Source organism: Astyanax mexicanus, chromosome 13, assembly GCF_023375975.1.
Source record: "Astyanax mexicanus isolate ESR-SI-001 chromosome 13, AstMex3_surface, whole genome shotgun sequence".
In the NCBI taxonomy this organism is placed as follows: Eukaryota; Metazoa; Chordata; class Actinopteri; order Characiformes; family Acestrorhamphidae; genus Astyanax; species Astyanax mexicanus.
The window spans coordinates 868,782-889,566 of record NC_064420.1 but is presented as its reverse complement, the minus strand read 5'-3'; the positions used below and the strand labels follow the sequence as shown (position 1 = coordinate 889,566).

The following is a 20,785-nucleotide window of genomic DNA, read 5'->3' as shown; positions in this document are numbered from 1 at the left end:
GTGGTTTTGAATGAACAACACAGACGTATATATGTGATATATGTGCATATATATACGTGTGAATTGTTGTAAAAAAGAAAATGAAAGGTGGGCTACGTTAATCGTTTAATATAAAAGCAGAATAACATTTTATTGAGTCTTTAAATCAAATCAGTTTTACGCCTTCGCTGCCGAGCAGTTGTCTATATGCATATTACGCTGTGGAAGTCTCGAGATTGACACGGATCCAAGCCAATCCGAAATGAAAGAACGTAAGCGTAGCACCGTGGCGGGAATTTTCAGCCAATCGTAGCTCGCAGGGGCGGGACAAGTGGGTGGGGTGTGGATATATGGTATGGACCGGGTTTTTTTTTTTCTCCTCCTTCTCGGCGTTTTCGTCGTATTGTGTGTGGCGCAGTTTGGTGAGGGCTGCTGTGCAACATGTCGAACGAGGTGAGTTAAGCAGTTTATTTCGCATTTATTCGGGGTTTAATGTGGTTATGAGTTGTGTATGGGGTTTAATATATGTGGGGATCGAGTTTATGAGCTAAATGATCAGGGTAATAATTTGTAATGGAGGGCAATGGGCTAAGGTTAGCTGTCTTTATTTAGCCGAATGCTAGCGGGTAGCTACCGCCATTTTGTTTTTGTGTAAGGGCTGCCGCTAGCTCGTGTTATGTCGGAATTTGTTACCCGGCGGTTATGTGCTGCTTGCTAGCAGTGCGCTTGCGCTGACTAACTAGTTTAATTTGCCTTTATGTGCCATTTTTATTCGTCACTTTATTCTAATTTGGTCATTTTTTAGATTAACTACGTAGCTTGTTGTTTAGCTAGCGTTAGTTTAGGCCGCATTAACCTTTTTAGACCTGATGAATCTCAATTAATGGAAAAATGTGGTTACTGTTTTTTTTTTGTCTGTAATGCAAGAAAAAAAGATTATAAAATTAAATTTATACAGCCAAGTATCCAAAATATTTTAATCTTTTATTTTAATTCAATAGCACACAGGGAAGCCTGTGTAGTAGTGTGTATGTAGTTGTAGATTTACTTTTTTATTATTGATTTCTTAAACCACCACAACAGTAAATAACGTGATTTTAAATGTGTTCTAAATCATTAAATTAGTAAAAAATTAACTTATTTTGCTTCAATATCTCTGGTTCTATACTGCTTTCCCAGTACAGTGGGCGGGGCCAAGTTTTGTTGGTTTATACATTTTGTTCATTATCTGTTCTAATTTACAACATCTATCAAGTAGTGTTGTCAATATACAATAAAAAGGTAATCTTGCATTAGATGCAGGGTCTGGAGTTGTTAACAAATCTACGTAACGTTAGCAATATTTCTACCTTTTTTTTTAAGTGTAGCATGATTTGACATGGTTGCACAATTTGGCAGAACACTGGTCGCCATATCTTTTGAGCTTCTGTTTGGGATTTTCATTTTTGAATCACTGCTTTAAATGAGCAGATTTAGTAGCTTAATGTTGCTAATAAGACATGTTTATCGAAATTTTAATCGTATTAATTAAATAATATATTTAATTGTAGATAAGGAGGGGGCGTGTAGGCTCGCATTGTTAGTTAGCATGTGGCTAAGCTAGGTTAGCTTGTTAGCTAGGTTGGCTAACATGGCGGCCTTGTCAGTAATTGTCTTTTTGAATAGCCTTGGAGTAATTGGCGAGGTTTTTGACACTATGTAGCTGTGTAAACGTGTATTTTTCAAGTGTTTTATGGTGTTAAAACAATTTTTGAGCTTTTTAAAACGTCTGTTTTTGTGTCTTTTCTGTGGGTTAGAGTAAAGCACGAGGTCCCGAGCAGCTCAGGAAGCTGTTTATTGGAGGCCTGAGCTTCGAGACGACGGACGACAGTCTGAGGGCCTATTTTGAACAATGGGGAACACTGACGGACTGTGTGGTGAGTTTCATTTATTCCCTTTATTCTGGAGCGTTTCTCTTCCACACTGCGAAATTTTACTGTTCATTATCTAGCCTATTTATTACCATTGTCTGTTCTTGATTCGCCATTCTCTCAGGTAGCTTCGGCTGTTTGCCAGGCTTTCGTTGTAAATGAGTAACTTAACCAAACAGGTCATTTAAAAATAGTATAAAAAAAAGGTTCAAATAAAACAAAAAATGCCAGTAATGGTGTGCCATATTATCTTGTGCAATATCAGATTATTTTTTATAATAGTTGTCGCATAAGCACCCTGGAATATATGGTATTTAGGGCTATGTTAGTCGTTAGAGTACCTTTTCTCCCCACGTTTCTCATATAGGTTTTCTTCAGTACTAGATATTAGTCTGGAGTAAATTGGTATCATGACATGTTTTGACTTTTGTTAAAATTTGATAAATCTTGAGTTAGGGGTGTGATATCGCATACAATATCATTGACAAAAGTAGTGTAAAAATGGGCCCGTGAAAACTCAGGTTGCTAGTATTAGTTATATTATATGCTGTAAAAAAAAAATCCAACAATACTGTATGAGTAATAGCCTACATAAGGAGGGTAATAGTGATTTGTTATACAATTCCTCTTGGTTTTACCTCACCAGTTTTGTACTAATAGCCCAAATATAATAATATAATAAGTCCTGTAGAAGGATACGCTTTCTAAATGCCTATTTGCATTTGGTTTGAAAATTGTACTAAAACACCACTTTCTGTATGTGTACATTTTAAAGGTCATGAAAGACCCGAACTCCAAAAGGTCCAGGGGCTTCGGGTTCGTCACCTACGCCAATGTGGAAGAAGTAGATGCTGCCATGAACGCACGCCCCCACAAAGTGGACGGGAGACTCGTGGAGCCCAAACGAGCCGTGTCCAGAGAGGTACGTATCTACAAATCTGCAAAATATATCTACCTTTTTTCTTTTTGGGTGCATGGCTTGAGACGTTTCTAAATGCACGGCTGTTGCGTTCCAGGACTCCAACAAACCCTTTGCACACATGACCGTAAAAAAGATATTTGTGGGCGGCATCAAAGAAGATACAGAGGAGTCCCATCTCCGCGACTACTTCGACCAGTTCGGGAGGATCGAAGCTATTGAAATAATGGTCGACCGCGGCTCTGGAAAGAAAAGAGGCTTTGCCTTCGTCACCTTCTCAGACCACGACTCAGTAGATCGCATCGTTAGTAAGTGTAAATTGTGCTGTTCGGTTTGGGTGGATGAGGGTTTTTGTTTGCTTGAAGCTTTGATTTAATCATGATTTCTCTTCTTTTTCTTTAGTTCAGAAATATCACACGATAAACGGCCACAACTCTGAAGTGAGGAAAGCTCTCTCCAGGCAGGAGATGCAGAATTCCAGCATGAGAGGAGGAGGTAAAAAATTAACTCTTACCTGAAATGATCTAAAACTGTTGCTCCTGTAAATAGACATTACTCATTCTACGCAAAGTAACTCAAAATATAATTAAATCAAATTTCAGTTATTAAACAGGTGTTAAATCTGCTTTGAATTAAATCCTTTTACCAGCTAAGGATGAATACTTATAATTATCAGGTTTTATGGTTTATTTGCATATGTACTACTGGATTTCATGTTTCTGCTATTTCCCTGTGTTCCTATTTAAATCTAGTCTATTTACCCATGTTTTCTAATTAATTGTTTAGTTTACTTAAATCTAGTTTATTTAGATTGCAATTTTACTGTAGCGCTGGGTGGTGTATTGGCAAATTTAACAATACGATACTTTACAATTCGATATATCTGTTTATATTGCAGTACTATAACGAAAACAACAATTCAATATCTGAATAAGTTTACTTTTTTCATCCAGTCAAAACTATTAAATATATATATATATTTTTTTTAAATGAGAGTTTTGACATACAAAATTGCTATACATCTAATTTCTTACACCCTAGTACCTTTGACTTGAATAGAGAGTCTCCTTGAATTCTTAATATACTGCATTAGCAGAAATAGTATTAAATGTATTAAAGTAATGTAAAGTTTTGCATGCCTCTCATGGTTCATTGTTGGGTATCAATATTAATTGTTAAATCTTTTTTGTGTGTGCAGGACGCGGCGGTGGTGGTGGTGGAGGAAACTTCGGTGGTAGATACGGTAACGATGGTTACAACAACGACTTCAGAGGTGGCCGAGATGACTTCGGTGGTCGAGGTGTGTGTGAATCTACATATGAAGAGCTTTTACTGTAGAAGAACAGGTTGCTGTGATAAAGTGAATTAGATTAATCTCTAAAATTGAATTGCTTTGCTTTTTGTTTAGGTGGAAGAAGCAACTACGGTGGTGGAGATAACTACAATAATGGATTTGGAGGCAGTAGTGGTGGTACGTACTGTCTTCCTGATTGTAAATAAATCAGTATGTTGAGGTTTTGGTTGTATATTGAGTTTTTTTCTGGTTTTAATTCCAAGGTGGTTATGGTGGTGGAGATGGCCCTGGCTATGGAGGAAACCGTGGATATGGTGGTGGACAGGGCTATGGCAACCAAGGTGGTGGAGGAGGAGGAGGAGGATATGGCGGCGGTGGAAACGGCTACGACAACTACAACAATGGTGGAGGAAACTACGGAGGAAGTGAGTATACACCTGAGTTTATCCATTCTTAAAATTGAGTTGAGTCTTGTTAACTAGGAATCTCTGCTGAGGGGAGCATTGCACAGGTGTGTAACAATGATTTATGTACAGGTAACTTTGGAGGAAGTGGTGGTGGTGGCAGTGGAAACTACAGTGATTTTGGCAACTACAACAACCAGCAGTCCAGTTATGGCCCAATGAAGGGAAGCTTTGGTGGTAGTGGAGGAGGCAGGAACAGTGGCCCATATGGTGGTGAGTAAATGCTAATCACAATTTTTTGCACTAAAAGGCACATTTAATGTCTTGAATGCTTTATATATGAATTGTAACAGTCAGGTATTAAGGAGCAGTAAAGCCACTCTGCTGTAGTACAGTTTAGTACAAGAGTTTCAGGCTAGTTCTCAAGCAGTATTAGCATTAGCAGCTAACTGTGCTTGGCATTGACTGTAGTCTGTGTGTTCCCAACGATAAAACAAGCTATGTGTGATGAACCGCTAGCTAATATTGCCCAGGCTTACTAGAATGCTCAGGTTTCCTCAGTTTAGAGCTAGTAGTTAGCTGTTAATGCTAATGCTGCTGCACCCAGCCTTAGTGTATATCTGGAAATCTAAGCTTTACTCAAAACAGTTTTCAGGAGAGAAGTCAGCACCTGTTTTACAATGCAGTTACAATGCAGTAAATCGCAAAATTACAATACTGTAACTGACACAACATTGCAATATAATCATATTGTTATAGTGTAAAATGCATTATAAAATCTGAAAAGGTTTGCTTTTAATTCCAGACAAAGCAGTAGGGTTTAACAAGAGTTAAACACTGCAGTCTAGTGGTCACATGTTGTTCACAACGTAAAATTAACCACTTCTGACACCAATATTTAAAATGTGAAATTATTGTAATTCAAAAGAGAACAAAGGGAAACATGGCGACACTCCTGTTCCTTACTAGTGTTGCACAATGCTCCCTATCTGAGGTGCCTTATTGTGAGAATTGTTTGAATTTTATTGCCTGTGTGTGTGTGTATATAAAATTTAATGTAAGCCCTTTTCCTTGTGTAATCAGGTGGATATGGAGGCAGCTCTGGAGGGGGAGGTGGTGGATACGGTGGTTCTGGTGGAGGCAGACGGTTTTAATCCTCGAAGGTTGGTATCTTTAATTTTTATGTGTACATCTTTAATATTGTTTAGTACTTTTCACTTAAGTCGAGCGTTTGCTGTTAGGAGGAAGTGGTCTGACGAATGGAAAACAGTCGTAGTTTTTTGTTCACTCTCTCTTAAATCCACCTGTGCAGTTTCTTCTTTTCTTTAATAACTTCATGTTCTGGAAGCCTGATTGTAGGCAGTGTTCAGCTTAACATTGTTGTTCATATTGTTCAACAGGACTCAGTACTTAGGAGAGGAGACAGGAGAGCGAGAGGGCTGACAGGGCAGCGGCAGGTTTACCTTCTAGACTGCTCAGCCAATCAGAAGAGGTGTACAGTAGCTATCATGAGTGGGACTCCCTGCATTCAGTTTCATGACGTCATGCTGATACTTTTCTTTTTTTCCTTTTTCTTTGTGGAAACGCATTCCGAATGAAATTTAGGTTTTTATGTGGATTTTCAGTTTAGTACTAATTATGTGTAACTTCAACCAAACGAAGTTGAAATAAAGCTTCTTACCGTTTTTATAAAGAGTTGTGCTGTGTCTAGTATGTGGGAATTGTTGGGGTGTGGAGTTTTGTGAGCCAACAAGGCAATTTTAAAGAATTGCAGGCTTGGTAAAGTAATTTATCTACATATAAATGTATATTTAAGGGTTTTGCTCATCTTTGTTGTGAAATTGGGCAACAGTCGTCGACTGGCATTTGCTTTTTAAGTGTCCAGCTAATGAGGAAGGGATTGGCCATGTTTAAAAACGGCTAAAAGTACTAAAATGAGTTAGTTTGGCTGCCGAGTCTAGCCATGGATTCAAGCTGAGGGAGGAGTAGCAAGATCGTCGCCAGGAGAAGAAACAGGGAGCATTTGAGGTCAGGTCACCTGAGTCTAGCAAGCAGCAACAAAGGCAATATTGCCTCCTGTAGGTAAGAACAGACTTCACTACAGTTGAACACAATTGTATTTATTGTAGATGCAGTACAGTATTCACTACGTTTGCATTTAGCGTCATATAATTACATTACAGGGATGTAACTGCAGAACAATGCTGTATGTGAGCTGAAACAAAAAACAAGAATACAACTGAAGATTGTCTCCTCAGATTAATGCATGCAATCGATTATTGCTAACGTATAAATGTGTAGTAGCTTTTTTCTTTTTTTATTTTTGGCTTGTACCAAACAGAGACCTAACTGTACTTTTGGTGTCTACCACTTTTCTCCTAGGATCTTGATGCAGAGCATCTTCAGCCCCGAATGGATATTTGCCTGTTTCTACAGGCACTGTGAAGGTAAACACTAATTTAATCCGCTTTTTCTAGTGAATGTTGCTTTTATTTTTTATTTTGAGGGTGGTGTGAACGTTTTAAACCTTTTCCTCCCTTTTTCTAGGACCAAGAAGCTTGTTTTAAGTGTAATTTTTACTTTTTTACCTGCCTTTTACTTATTGTATCAATAAAGCTTTTAAAAGTGGCTGAAGACGTCTCGTCCCTTTCTTTTCTGGTTTTTGTTTTGTGAGCAGCAACACTTAAGAATTGATGCTGTAGAGCAGTGGTTCTCAAACTTTTAAAGCAATAAATCACTGATGTATTTTGGTCAATGTTGAAGCATCACCTACTGGAGCTACAGTGTGGGCCTTGTAAACAGGAAGTATACTTAAGTGCATTTAGAAGTGTGATTTAAATTGGGTACTTAAAAGTAAACGTTCTATTTAATACAATTTATGGAAATGCACATTAAATAGTTTCTGTCCATACATATTGTACTTTTAAGCAATGTTTTAAGTTGTTGTTAAATGTATATAGTGGTATTAAATGCTGCTTAAGGTGCACTTTAGTGTAGTTACTTAAATCTACTTAAATTTGCAGAAGTTACATGAATATAAAAGCTCTTAAGCACAATCTAATGCTTTTATTAATTATCACTTAATTACAATTGAAATACTTGCCATATGTTCCAGAATAGTATTTAGTATGTATTTAAGCATTTTATTTTTAAGGTTTGTAAAGTCATGAAGAAAAATTCAAGTCATGGAATTTTAAAATGGCAAAAGCAAAAGTTTTGGAAAAATAAAATTGCCCAGAAAGTTTTGTAAAGTCATGGAAATGTGCTCTACAAATCTTTCAGGTTATCAATGGGGGGGAAATGTTAGTTAATTCAGTAATTTAACTCTACACAATGGAGTTCTCAGGATCGGACTTGCATTTTATTAACAGTTGTGTCAACATTTTATCTATTGTAGATTAATTTTAATTCTAGTTTTAGTTTTTTTTTTTTTTTTTTTTTTTTTTTTTTTTTTGTATTGTCCATGTCTGCACTGATGTTTTAAGTCGTATAGTCATGAAAATTTGCCTTAAATTGCATGGAAAAGTAAAAAGAATAAAAATCATGGTATTGATTAAAACATTGTATGAACCTGGGATTTTAATGCTTTAAGTATGTGCTTTCCATGTTGAGCATACTTTGTAAAAATGTTTACTTTTAAATACACTTCTTATACAAAGGTTACCTGCTCCACATTTGTGTATTGTGGAGTTCCACAGGGTTCAATTGTAGGACCAATGAAACTATTTTTTGGAATTGAAGTAAGCTTTTTATATACAAGGTCTGCCTGGTTAAGCACTAAACACAAACTTGATTGAAAAATTGTTTTTGCCTCGGTTGGATCATTTAATATTTTTCCCGATCATATGGTGTACCACGATTTCAGAACCACTGCTCTAGTGTTGCATTCTTTACTACTCATTTTTCCCGTAGTATTTGGTGTGGTTACCCTGAGGACCTCCTACCTTGCCTCAACAAAAAAGAAAATTACCGCTGCTGTTGAAGCACAGGTCTTACGTACCTGGTCTCTCCCATCCACACACCCTCGCCTCAAATTTTTTACAATACAAAGGTTTATAAAAGTTTATTCACCCTCCAGTGCTGCGTTTCGCGGCACTAGATAAACGCTTCCGTCGTTAGTCTGCTGCAGAGAGTAGTCTTCTAAAGAGTAGGGGTGACCTTCTTCGTCCCTTAGCTGGGAGAACACCTTGGCGTACAAGTCTGAAAGGCGGCACTTGAGGATGGTGAGGTTCTGCTGGAATTCCAGTCTCTCTCTCGCCAGGTGCTCTCTCTGTGCTCTCAGTTGGCCTAACTCACTCTCCAGATGCACAATGTTCTCCAGCTTCCTTTTGCGGCAGTTCTGCGCCGCCACCTTGTTCTTTCCTCTGCGACGGATGTCCCTGACCAGCGTCAGCTGAGTGTCGTTCAGCGTGTACTGGCTCAGGAGCTCGTTGAAGTCGTCCACAGGGAGGTTGACGATCTTTTCCAGAGGAAAAGGGATTTTGAGAGCAAGTGCTCTTCGCTCATCCCTGCTGTAGGGACCTGATGACCCACTCCCCGCTCTGGATTTGGTGAAAGAGTTCTGAAAGGAACTTCCTCCACTGTTCATTTGAATGTCACTTAGGGTGGGGGGTAGAAGTGGTTTCATGGGTGGTATCTGCTGCTGGGATTGGGGATTGGGGATCTGCAGTTGTGGTGTGGTTGGTAAGTTTGGTACCCCTGGGAAGTAGGAATGACCAGAATAAGAGCTGAAGTTGTGCTGGTAGTCCATAGAGTTCGGTATACTCGCTCTCATGCGGTAATGGTCGCCAATGCACGGTCCCTCGGCGTAGTTGTTGAGACCTCCGTCTGGAGGAAGATATTGCGTCGGTACTGCATGTGCTGCGTTTTCTGGCGAGGCAAGAGGAGGACTTGAGCCGAGAGATAGACCAGAGTCTGACTCCATGTCATCCGCTAGGTGACCAGCGACCGTCTCTTTACCAAGTCCTTGGTTGGTGCTAGTCATGCCCATGTGATCCAGTAGGCTCATAAGGGATGGCTGAAGACAATGTGCATTAGGCAGTAGGCCGGACATCGCCTGACCTCCACTGTGTCCGTGGTGCATTTCCACGTTGCGGTTAAGGCGCTGGTAGGGGTTCATCACCTCGCTGTACCCACCTTCAAAAGCAGCAGGAGCAGGACTTGCTTCACAGGCTGGAAGAGTGGGCTCTGTTAGTGGGTGACTCATTCCGAAGTTCCCGTACGGCACCATGGGCTCCATCGGTATATATGGCGCAGTGCTGAATGGATGCTCATTGGGTACCTCAAATTCCTGCAACATAAAGAAAGACTAGAGTCAATATATGAGACCAAAACCTAATCTAAGACAAAACTAGACCTTTTTCATTTGTGTAATCATTTTTTAAACCTTGTGGAAAAGATGGTCCTTCTATGGTGTCACCAACCCAAATGCGTCCTTGTAGAAACATTTTTATAAGCAGATGACAGACCTGACTCTCCATCAAACCATCACTGATCATCAGTAAATTTTACATTTCATTTAAAACAAAATCAAGGGATCAGAGTCTGGAGGAAGAGTAGAGAGACACACAGTCCAAACTGCTCGAGGTCTAGTGTGAAGTTTCCACCAATCAGTGATGGTTTATGGAGATGAGGATTTCATTTTCTAGCAGGATTTGGCACACTGACCACAATGCTAAAAGTTTCTGAGACACCGATTATAGGGTTTTCATTGGCTGTAAGCCATAATCATAATCCCTCTGTATGTAACACATCTTTATAATATATAAGTTTCACATTTTCGAGCTGAGTTACTGAAATAAGCAGTAAAGTAAGTTACTAAGATGGACCTGTAGTTAGGCTCTCTTGAGTACCTGTTCTATTATTAATGAACTGTGTAATACATCACACAGATATAACTAAATCAAAAAAACAAACTCATGACCTGATAAATCTTGCTTTAGAAGTAAAGGGCAGGAAGAAGAGCAGCAGGATCTTCTCAGAAGTCACCTGTAGGTTGCCGAGTGCGAGACCAGCCCACCTGCTATGAGTGTGCCACCCGTAGCTTACGCAGGGCTCGCTTAGTCCTCCTCAGGTTTCAGACAGGAACAGACGGCCATTGTGCCGCCCAGGGGGCTGCTGGCAACCTGCGGCACTCACCCCCTTTCTGTCTCCCTTTATCCTCGCATCACTCAATTGGCCTATTGTTGCAGATCTTAACAGAATCAGTGTGTTTAGGGGGAATTCAGTATTCGCTAAATGTTATAGACCTTGATTTTTCATTAAGATAGATCCCAACAAACCCCCTCCTAAAATACGGGATTAAGAAATTCAGAAACCTGTCTTTATCAGGGTGGGACGTGAGACGTACTCTGAGTTATAGGGTTAGAAGTGTTTGATACACCTGGACGCTCCCTGATAAAAATGTTGTTTTCTGACCTTTTCTGGAGGAATAAAGGTGGAGTGTGTGCGGTGAGTCACAACAACCCAACCTTTAAAACCAAACACTGACCTGCAGTTCTGTGATGGCCATCAGTTCCTGCCAGGCCAGGTCCATCTCTGACGGCTGGGAGGTGGGATTGGGTCTGAACCCGCCGCTCGCAGTGAATCTATGAGTGGTGGACATCGATGCTCCCCCATGAAGTCTGCTGGAGTTTGCCAGTCCCTGAGAATAAGAGAAAAAGACACGGTTATAAATCTGTATTTATAATTTTTACAGTTTTGTAAAAATAACATGAAAGAATAATAATAATAAAAAGGTAAAAATCTATTCATTATTTAGTTAGGGTTCAACAAATGGACTTTTGAGCTGTGACATTACGTCTAAAATAATTACCGTATTTTTTGGACTATAAGGCGCACTAAAAAAAAAAAATCTAATTTCTGGTCATGAAGTCTATTTTCATACATAAAGTGTACTGGATTACAAGGTGTATTAATCGGCACTAGTGGATATGCATACGTGAAGTGAACAAAGATGTTGCCCTGTTCAGCAGCACTAGCCATGATTAGCGCTGTGGTTAGTGGCTTTTGCTAAGGAGCACTGTCGATTTTTTTAGGGAAATTGAAGGATATTAAGTGCGTCTTATAGTCTTAAAAAATACAGTAATTATCAAGTCAAACTTACTGATTGGTCTAAAATTGCACAGCGACACTGGATGGTGGATTAGCAGCTTAGATTAGTTACTATTTGTTCACGCGGATGTTGTTGAAGGTGGAATATGGAGCTACACCAGTGTTTCCAATTTCTTCCATTATTAAAGTTCTTCGTTATTTTTGTCCCCCTCCCAAAACAAAACAAGGTATTACTACTATTTAAAATGTATTATCATGATTTAAATCATGATTAATCAAAGAATATTGTCGTGATTAATGCACCTACTATTGTTTTGTTTATTTACATTTAAACACCCATTAGTAAAAGCCTAGTCTTAAGAAGAAGATTGTTATAGAATCTGTGATGTGTGCTGTGAGCTGCAAAAGAGGTTTAGGAACCCCTGCTTTACAGTTTTACACCTTTTTTTTAGACTAGACATCATAAAGACTCACCTCACAACTGAAACTAAAGGGAAGAGAAGTGTTGACGGCTGAACACATTCAGGAAAGGCCCCGGCCGAAGTGCCCCAACCTGGAACATACAGTAAACACTTAAAATAAATCAGCATCACCACAAACTAAACCAGATTTTAATCATTTAACCAATAAAACACGTTTAGAAAGAGACATAAGTCATTAATGCACAGCTTCAGCTACTATCTTTAAGTGAGTAATGGACTGAAAGGTCATGTAAAGTCATTTCACTCTTCGGTTTCGATGAGAACATAATCCTGATGACAGAATTATTGTTTTAGAAGAGTCGGACTCCTCTTCAGTTCTCTGAATATTCTGCTACTGTCCTTTCAGACGCAACAGTTTTCACTCTCTAAAGCTCATCTTAGTCAGAAAGCATATAAAAATAAAACGCTAATTGAAAAACGTATTAAAGTTAATACTTAAAGTGCATTTAAGTATTAAGTATACATGCATAAAAGTATACTCAATATAGAAGAGTACATACTTTTAGCATAGAGCTACTTTTAGGCTAGATAACAGTGTAGAAAGTGATTTATCTACAGGGGCAAAATATGCCCCATATCATCCATTCTAAAGCCTGTTTGGAGAAACTGCAGAAAAATCACTGGATCTCTGAAAGCTGTAGGAGAGCGGAGGAGGGCTTTTGAACAAAGGTTAGTGCACTTTATAGTGTTGTACTACACCAAAAGTCAATTTTACACCGGAGTTCTCCTTTAATGAATTGGCACATCTATCAAGGACTGCGAAATTCTGGATCGGAAACTGAATTAAAAATCCAAATTTAAAGACCACATAAGTGACATGAATATATTTAACAATTAGTTACTTATTTAAATCACGCTGTTATAATTAAGCTCAAATAATTTAAATTATTAAAGTTTAAGCCACTCTGTTTTCTCAAAAATGAGAAAAATGAGTTCACCTAACAGGATTTATAGTGTACCAAAGACATGAAGACAAACCAAATGAGGAACTTTATAGACAGACGTTCTTACAGTACAGGACCTCTGCTAGTCCTGCAAACCCCTGAATTAAAAAAAAATCCATATTTGTGGCCTTAATTTTCATTTCTTAAAAAAAGAATGGTACCTCAAAATTGGCCCTAATCTCTAGTCTAGACACCATGAAATTACAGTAAGCTCATCAATAAAGAGACATTTGGCCACTATGATTGGGAGTTTGAATGATCGCTGATTCGATTCCCAGTCATGCAGCTTGCCATCAGCTACCGGAGCCCCGATAGAGCAAAGTTGTCCTTGCTCTCTCTGGGTGGGTACAGTACAGTAGATGGCGCTCTCTCTTTCCCCTCATCACTCCTAGGGTGATGTGGATCAGCACAAGGCTGCGTCTGTGAGCTGGTGTATCAGAACCAAGTCGCTGCACTTTCTTATGCTACTCGCCAATCACAGTTGGAAAAGAGGCGGAGTCTGACTTCACATGTGTGACTTCACCCTCCTGGAGTTAGGGGGGGCATCACTAGTGATATGGGAGGGAGTCCTAATGCACGGCTAGGGTAATTGGCCTTGTAAATTTGGGGAAAAATAGAAATAAAGAGATATTTGCATCTGAATTTTTGTATTTAACACTTCAGCATCCTTTTCCCGCGTTCTCTAAACAGCGTCAGAGAGCTCGGCGGGGTGAAGAGTTCCGTTGGGTCTGATTGGGCCTATCAGCTGAGCTTTAGAGCAGTAATGTCAAGACCTGATAAGACAATCTTCTGGGAGGCAGCATGCTCTCCAGAAAACTCAGGCTGGGGCCTAACCACAGACACTAGAGGCACAGGAAAACTTTCTTTCTTTCTTTTTTTTTGAGGCATGTTGACAGTGAAATTAAATACGCTGCCCACCTGCCATTTAAGTATTTTAGTATCTATAACAGTTCACTGTTGCTGAAAGTCCCTCTCTTAAGAATTAGGATTCTTAAGGAATTAAGTCTCATTATTATTAGTAGTATTTTACAGTATTATTAAAGTGGAAACTTGAGCTGATTTCATTTTGAGTTCATTTTATATTTTACATTGGCTTTACCCTTTTTTTATTTTCTACTTTTTACTGATTTTCATCCAGTGTCCAATAAAAAAACAAGTATCTGTATTTTTGTCGATTTTTAGTTTACTACAGAATTTGAACACACAAACTGTCCTTTACTTTGTGCTAAAATTTCTTGATGAACGGACCAATAGAAATACTTAAAAATGACCTAAAACAACCTCTTTTTACATTGACTTCCATTGAAAGTTTAAAAGTTTTTTTTTTTTAACTGTAAAGTTGCTGTTTTAGAGATACATGCTTATTTTTTCATTTGATGCGCTAGACAGTCCAAACCTGATTATTAATAATCAGCAGCAGAAATGAGTAAATTGTAGATACACTAATAGTGAAAATGCTATGGACCATATCAATGACTGTTCTACGACTGTTCTAAGACGATCTCTTCTTTGCCCCCGTTTTGCTCACAGTAAAAACGAAAGTTCTATATCCTGCTTTTAGCACCATGTCTGGTGGGTTTCCTCAGACTGGTTTCCCAAACTCTGAGGGCTCAGCTCTCGCACCACCAGCCCTGTTTCAACATCAGGTGCAGCGTTCTGACCCGCTCACACACAAACACCAGATGCTCCTGTCACTAAAAGCTACACTAAAAGTCGGGCTAAAAACCCAACTTTAAGTTTCTTCACTCTTGAGAATCTGCATAAAGCAAACATTCCTTAAAAAAGTATATTCTATACTGTAAATAATTAATCTAAACTAATTAATCTTTTCAGAGAAACACCACTAAAAACACGGTTTTAGCCAAAACGTTTCTATAAGGAAGCTTTAGAAGTGGTGATGCTTTAGAACCAAGAATCACTTTTACTTCCACAAGATTTCAAAAAAGATACAGTCAAGTTTGTCTCAAATTTCATTACATTTATATATATTGTCATATGTCTAAAAACATCGATTAGACTTGGATTAGGCTTAGTCTGCTCCATAAAAGCTGATTTCATTGTGAATAAACTTTAAAAAATACTACAGATTAACTCTCTATCCACATTTTTACACTTCTGCAGTACTAAAAATGCTCTAAAATGACAGAAAGATTAAAAAATTAAATAAAACTTGATGTAAATGTCTGTTTTTGCGCTACGTCTGAAACTGAAATAGTTGGCATATTAAAGATAAGAATAAAGTTTTAGCATGACAGCAGAGATAAATACAAGTGACAGATTAAGATACAATTGGGCTTAAAACTTTACAAATGTAAGAAAAATTACCCAAAAATTCGTATTTACAGTGACATTTAAAACTAGGCTTAATCTGCATCTAAAAAAGCTGATTTCATTGTAAACAAACATAAAAATAAACACTTTATCCACATTTTCTACACAATTGCTATTGCACCATTTTACTATTACAATTATTACTGCAAAATGACAGAAAGATAAAAGCGATTTTACTAAATGTTAGAATGACACCCATTGAAAGTTAAAGTGAATGTATGTTTTTCTCCACTTCTGAAACTGAAATAGTTGCCATTGTGAAGATATGGATAAAGTTTAAGCATGACAGCAGAGATAAATGCATGTGACAGATTAAGATACAATTAGGCTATAAACTTTACAAACTAAATTAAGTAATGCATGAACGAAAGTAACAAAAATGAGCATTTTTTTCTTAATTACAGATCTTTTGGTCTAATCTTCTGATGAATGATTTAAATGAGACATTGCATGTAATAATAATGCAATAAAGCTATCGTTAATAATATATTTTTATGTTAAATGAATGCTGTTTTTTATTATTTTCACACTTTTACACTGATACTTCTGCACTTGTTTTCTTGATCTTTTTCAAATTTACTGTGTAATTTTAAATGATTTTAAACTTTGAACACAAATCATAGAGCAAGTCTAACTTCGGAGTAAACATAAATATAAATGTTCATGTTCTATTGATACAAAAATGTCTATTACCATTTAATAAGCATTTAATAATAATAAAAAACAAATCCCTCACTAGTCTGCACACTCTGTGGACTCTGAAGCATGCACAGCACACAGAGAGAGAGAGCAATACGCCGAATAGTTCTGACATACCTTAGTAGCATTTCCTAGGACCCGTCAGCTCAGGTAGAACCTCAGGTAGAACCTCAGGTAGAACCTCAGGTAAGGTGGTATTATCCCTCAAAGGCAGCGATGCAGAGCGAGAACCGGAGAACTTCACAAATCACAAAACTTCATCTTTCTTCCTGCTTTTCAAGCAGCAGCTCTGAACTTCTAGAGTGCATGTGAGCGACCTCTCTCTCTCTCTCTCTCTCTCTCTCTCTCTCTCTCTCTTTCTCTCTCCCTCTCTTTCGCTCTCTCTCTCTTCTGCTTTGGCTGTCACTTCACTTGCATAAATGGGATGGGTCTATGGTGGATGTAAGCAGCAGCTTTCCTGTAAAGCTCCCACACTTTTTTTTTGCTGGCCCTCCCATGTCCTCAGTGCAACTCTCACACGCTGACCTCCTCAATTTATGCTTCCCACAAAACCACCGCACAAAGAGGTTATGTCATGAATAGTAGTGAGCAATACTTACTACTAACCTTATTTCCCCCCTGAAAAACCCGAAACCCACCCAAACTCAACCCTCGCACTCCCACCCCCACTGCAGCGGCGATCTGTTAACTGCACTGAACTGAAATGATAAAAAAATAAAAACAGCAACACTTTCAGACCCTGTAATAAAAATTAAAGGAGAACTCTGGTGTAAAATGTACTTTTATTGTAGTAAAACATGATTAAAAGTTCTTATCTTTGATGAAAAGCACACCTCCGCTCTCCCACAGCGTTCAGAGATCCAGAAATTATAACAGTTTATCCAACAAACCCCCTTCAGACTGGGAGATACGGGGCATAATTTACCCTGATAAATCACTTTTTACACCGTTATCCAGCTCAAAGTAGCTCCACACCTCCTTACTAGAATCCAAGAGGAGAGCCCTGACATTTAAAACGAGGCATTAATAACTTAAAAAGTGCAGAAGAAGCTTCTTAAAAACCACGGTTTAGCTCCTTTAATGGTACTAGCTTCAGCTCCAAGCGCCTCCATAACTGTACTGATAATAACATAGACATGTATATACATGGACTCTGCCGGTGCCAGGAGGCAGACTACGAGGAGTCTATGTATGTATATATGTCTATGTTATTATCAGTACAGTGATGGTGGCGCTCGGAGCTGAAGCTAGTACCATTAAAGGAGCTAAACCGTGGTTTTTAATAAGCTTTTTTAAGCACTTTTAAGCAGTGCTTTTAGACAGTCAGACGAGATATGTTTGCGTGTACGAATTTTAATAAGCAAGAGCTGAAATCCTACTGATTCTTCCCACTCCACTCCTCCACCGGACTAAAGCAGTGTTATACCAGATCACCGGAGCAAACAGCTCACGTGGCATTTATTCATTCATATTAGAGGCACAACTAGGCATTTTAAAATTAATTAGAAATTATGAAATGAGACCTTTAAACAGTTCAGTGATGGAAAAAAATGTAAGAATGCTGTTTTTTTATGTTTGTAATGTACAGAAAAGAAGAATCTACTAATATTCTACTATAACATGTATATAGCAAATAAATTCGGTTAAATAATTATTATTTTTTTCCTTTGCATTGGAAGCCTGTGTGAAATATTTAATCAGATTTTATATTAGAATACTTCACTGATTTTTTATTTGTGTGGATTACAGAAAACATCATTCTTACCATCACTTTGAAATAATTCAGGTCTGAAGCAGTAATGTATTGAATTGAATTGACTTGATTAAATATTGTCTCAAGCCAGTTCAGTGCATCACCGTCTTCAGTGTGGCCTGTGATTCATGTGATTCATGCCGTGAGCAATTCTGTGTTTTTTCTGTTTGATTGTGTGAGATATTTACAGAGCTGTTTCCTGTACTTTGTTTAGGGTGGAAACAAAACCTGATATTACCTAAAGCAGTAAAGTAGAGGCCATGTGGTTTAAAATCTCAGCATTTCAGTGCTAAAATATTACACAGGACCCGTCAAAAGGTTGGACACATCTTTTAATTTTCCCTACATTGTAAAATATATAAAATTCAGAAGTGATCCAGATTATGAAGGAACACATAAGGAATCATGTAGTAACTTAAAAAAGTAAAAAAAAAAAAGTATTTAGATGCTCTTATCTGGGAATCTGTTTGTTAACTTGTGGTTTTTGAGGCTGGTAACTCTGATAAACATATCCTGTATAACAGAGGAAACTCTCGCTCTTCCCTTCCTATATATATATATATATATAGACAATGGATATATAGGATATATAGGATATGGATGTGAGTAAACATTTTGACATGTATGCACGTATATTTTGGATATGAGGGAACATATATTGACATATATTAGACTTATAGTACACGTGTACATTCTGCTTGTAAGAGAGTATATTCACAAATATTACATATTACATATATAGGAAATGAGGAAATTATAGAAATGATTTCCAAATGACCTGAAATAAACTCTTTTACAATGACTTCAATTGACAGTTCAATTGACGGTTTTATCCCTCTTCTGTAAAGCTGCTGTTTTGGAGATATATTTTATGTATATTTTAAATATATGTTGGATATATTTTTTAAATATATTTTAGATATATTTGAAATATATTTTTGGATGTATTCTATATGTATTCTGTATATATTTTGTATGTATTTTGTATATATTTTAGATATATTTTTGATATATGGTGTGTATATTTTGCATATATTTTGTATATATGTTGGACAGGAGGAAATTGGCATATGCCTTTCCTTCCGTATAGAGGGGAACACATGCCGAAGCACCTGGAGATGAATCTGGCAGTGCTGCGAGGGCCTGTGTAGGAGGGGTGAGTTGGTGGGGGCGGCTTTCTGACTTGGTTTAGTAAGGATGGAATGTACACCTCCGACAGGTAAGAAAGGCCACATTGTTCCTATATCTGGCAGCCCTGCAGAGAGAGAAAGTTGGAGGGGTGAGGGGTGCAGAGGTGGGGGGTTGGAGGAGCATGTCTAACATAGCTGGTGACCGTCTCGAGTCCTCAGCCTCTTCTCTGGAGTTCCACACGCACGACAAAAACCAACCGTCCAGAAACCTTCCCAGAATCCCAGTCCGGAGGAGAACCGGGTCTGGACGAGGTTTTTTCCGGCGTTCATTCGAACCGCTTAATTTCATCTGACCAGTGCCACCGAGCGCCTCGCCTTATCACGTTACGGACCTCTCAATAACACTGTGGACAGAGACAGCTGTATTACACCACTTAAGAGCATTCAGGTGCGCTGCCATCCACAATCATTAGCTGCACACAAAGTGTCTGTTTATGCCAAAGACTGCTCATGTATCTGAAGTGGAACCTAAATAGGATAAGGGAGTCAGCAGCCAATTCATTTGGTTGCTTCATCTTAAATTGCACTGCTATTAGACCCTGCTAATCTCTGAACGGCCCACTCTGTCCGTGTCTGCAGTAAAACCAGCCCTGATACTCTTACAGCTAATATCATCACTCATTCCAAAAACATGTATTTATCTTTAAAAAAAAAAATAATAATATTCACAATGTGTAGACCTGTCACCATAATGAATGCATTATCTAATCAGAGTTCAATAAATTGACATGACCTCAATCTTTTTAACATCCTCAATATTGATGAAACAGTTTCTCTGATTTTGCTATGTTTGAGTATGTTTGATTTTTCTGTTTAAGTAAAAAGAACATTTTTGTTTTGTCTATAAACTATGAACAACATTTCTCACAAATTCCAAATAAATTACTTCAAATAATGCAAAAAAAAAAAAAAAAAAATTATTGTTGATGATTTTGGCTTACAGCCACTATAAAACCCAAAAATCTGTGTCTCAGAAAATTAGACCAGTTGGTACTTTTGGCAGTGTGGGCAGTGTGCCAAATCCTGCTGGAAAATGAAATCCACATCTCTATAAAAGTTGTTTTCAGCAGAGGGAAGCTGTAAGATATGAAGTGCTGTAAGATTTTGTGGGAAAACAAAACTGCACTGACTTTAGACTTGGAGTTGCGGATTTCATTTTCCAGCAGGACTTGGCACACTGCCCACACTGCTTGCCAAAAGTATTAAATTGGTCTTATTTTCTGAGACACTGATTTTTTTTTTTTTATAAGCCATAATCAACAACGATAAAAGAAACAAACGCTTATAATAGAGTATGTATACCTGTACATGTACTCTAACCAAAATGGGATCTAAAAAGGTTTAACATGAAGAAATGTTTAAGCAGAATAAAAAAATAACAAAAACATTTAAGAAACATTTGAAATATTTGAAGTGGTTTAGAAGCCAAGCTCAGAGTACATGAACCACGGGTTCACAAAGAAATAATAATAATATAAAAATAAGAATAAATCAGGGGTAAAACTTCTGTATTTATATTTTCTCTGTTTGTTAAAAAGATCTATTTTGGAGGCTGAGACGTCTATAACCTCGGAGACGCGTAACCTCAGACAATCAATGGCGCTATATAAAACACGGCCAGCCTGAATCTGAGGCCAAAATAGCTTTACAAATCCCTGATTTGTGGCTTTGCAGCACCATAATGGTGGACGTAGGTGGCTGACATGGTTCGCAGAGGTGGGCGCCTGCCAGTAATCAGAGAGATGGGACTTCCCAAGCCTTGATTCCGCGCACCCACCCACCCTACTCACCCACCTACAAACATCCACACACACACACACACACACA

At 38.1% G+C, this 20,785-nt stretch overlaps 2 protein-coding genes across 4 annotated transcripts; one reads left to right on the top strand and one right to left on the bottom strand.

The window, feature by feature from the left end:
- Positions 1–326: 326 nt before the first annotated feature.
- On the top strand, positions 327–7,134 carry hnrnpa1b (heterogeneous nuclear ribonucleoprotein A1b). Of its 3 annotated transcripts, XR_002650873.2 has the most exons (12): positions 327–432; positions 1,776–1,895; positions 2,665–2,811; positions 2,906–3,116; positions 3,211–3,303; positions 4,007–4,108; positions 4,217–4,279; positions 4,366–4,527; positions 4,639–4,779; positions 5,590–5,669; positions 6,889–6,953; positions 7,054–7,134. XR_002650873.2 is itself a non-coding variant. In XM_022677069.2 (11 exons), the coding sequence occupies exons 1-10, from the start codon at positions 421–423 to the stop codon at positions 5,658–5,660; spliced, it is 1,122 nt and encodes a 373-aa protein (XP_022532790.2). In that variant the 5' UTR covers positions 327–420; the 3' UTR covers positions 5,661–5,669; positions 6,889–7,134. The 3 variants fall into 3 exon arrangements, 2 of the variants coding, with proteins under 2 accessions (XP_022532790.2, XP_022532789.2); XM_022677069.2 differs by having other exon boundaries at positions 6,889–7,134; XM_022677068.2 differs by lacking the exons at positions 6,889–6,953; positions 7,054–7,134 and adding an exon at positions 5,907–6,199.
- Positions 7,135–7,920: 786 nt separating this feature from the next.
- On the bottom strand, positions 7,921–16,565 carry nfe2 (nuclear factor, erythroid 2). The gene is made up of 4 exons (XM_007242257.4): positions 16,133–16,565; positions 12,034–12,112; positions 10,997–11,149; positions 7,921–9,796 (listed from the first exon to the last, which is right to left on the bottom strand). The coding sequence occupies exons 2-4, from the start codon at positions 12,079–12,081 to the stop codon at positions 8,570–8,572; spliced, it is 1,428 nt and encodes a 475-aa protein (XP_007242319.3). The 5' UTR covers positions 12,082–12,112; positions 16,133–16,565; the 3' UTR covers positions 7,921–8,569.
- Positions 16,566–20,785: the final 4,220 nt, after the last annotated feature.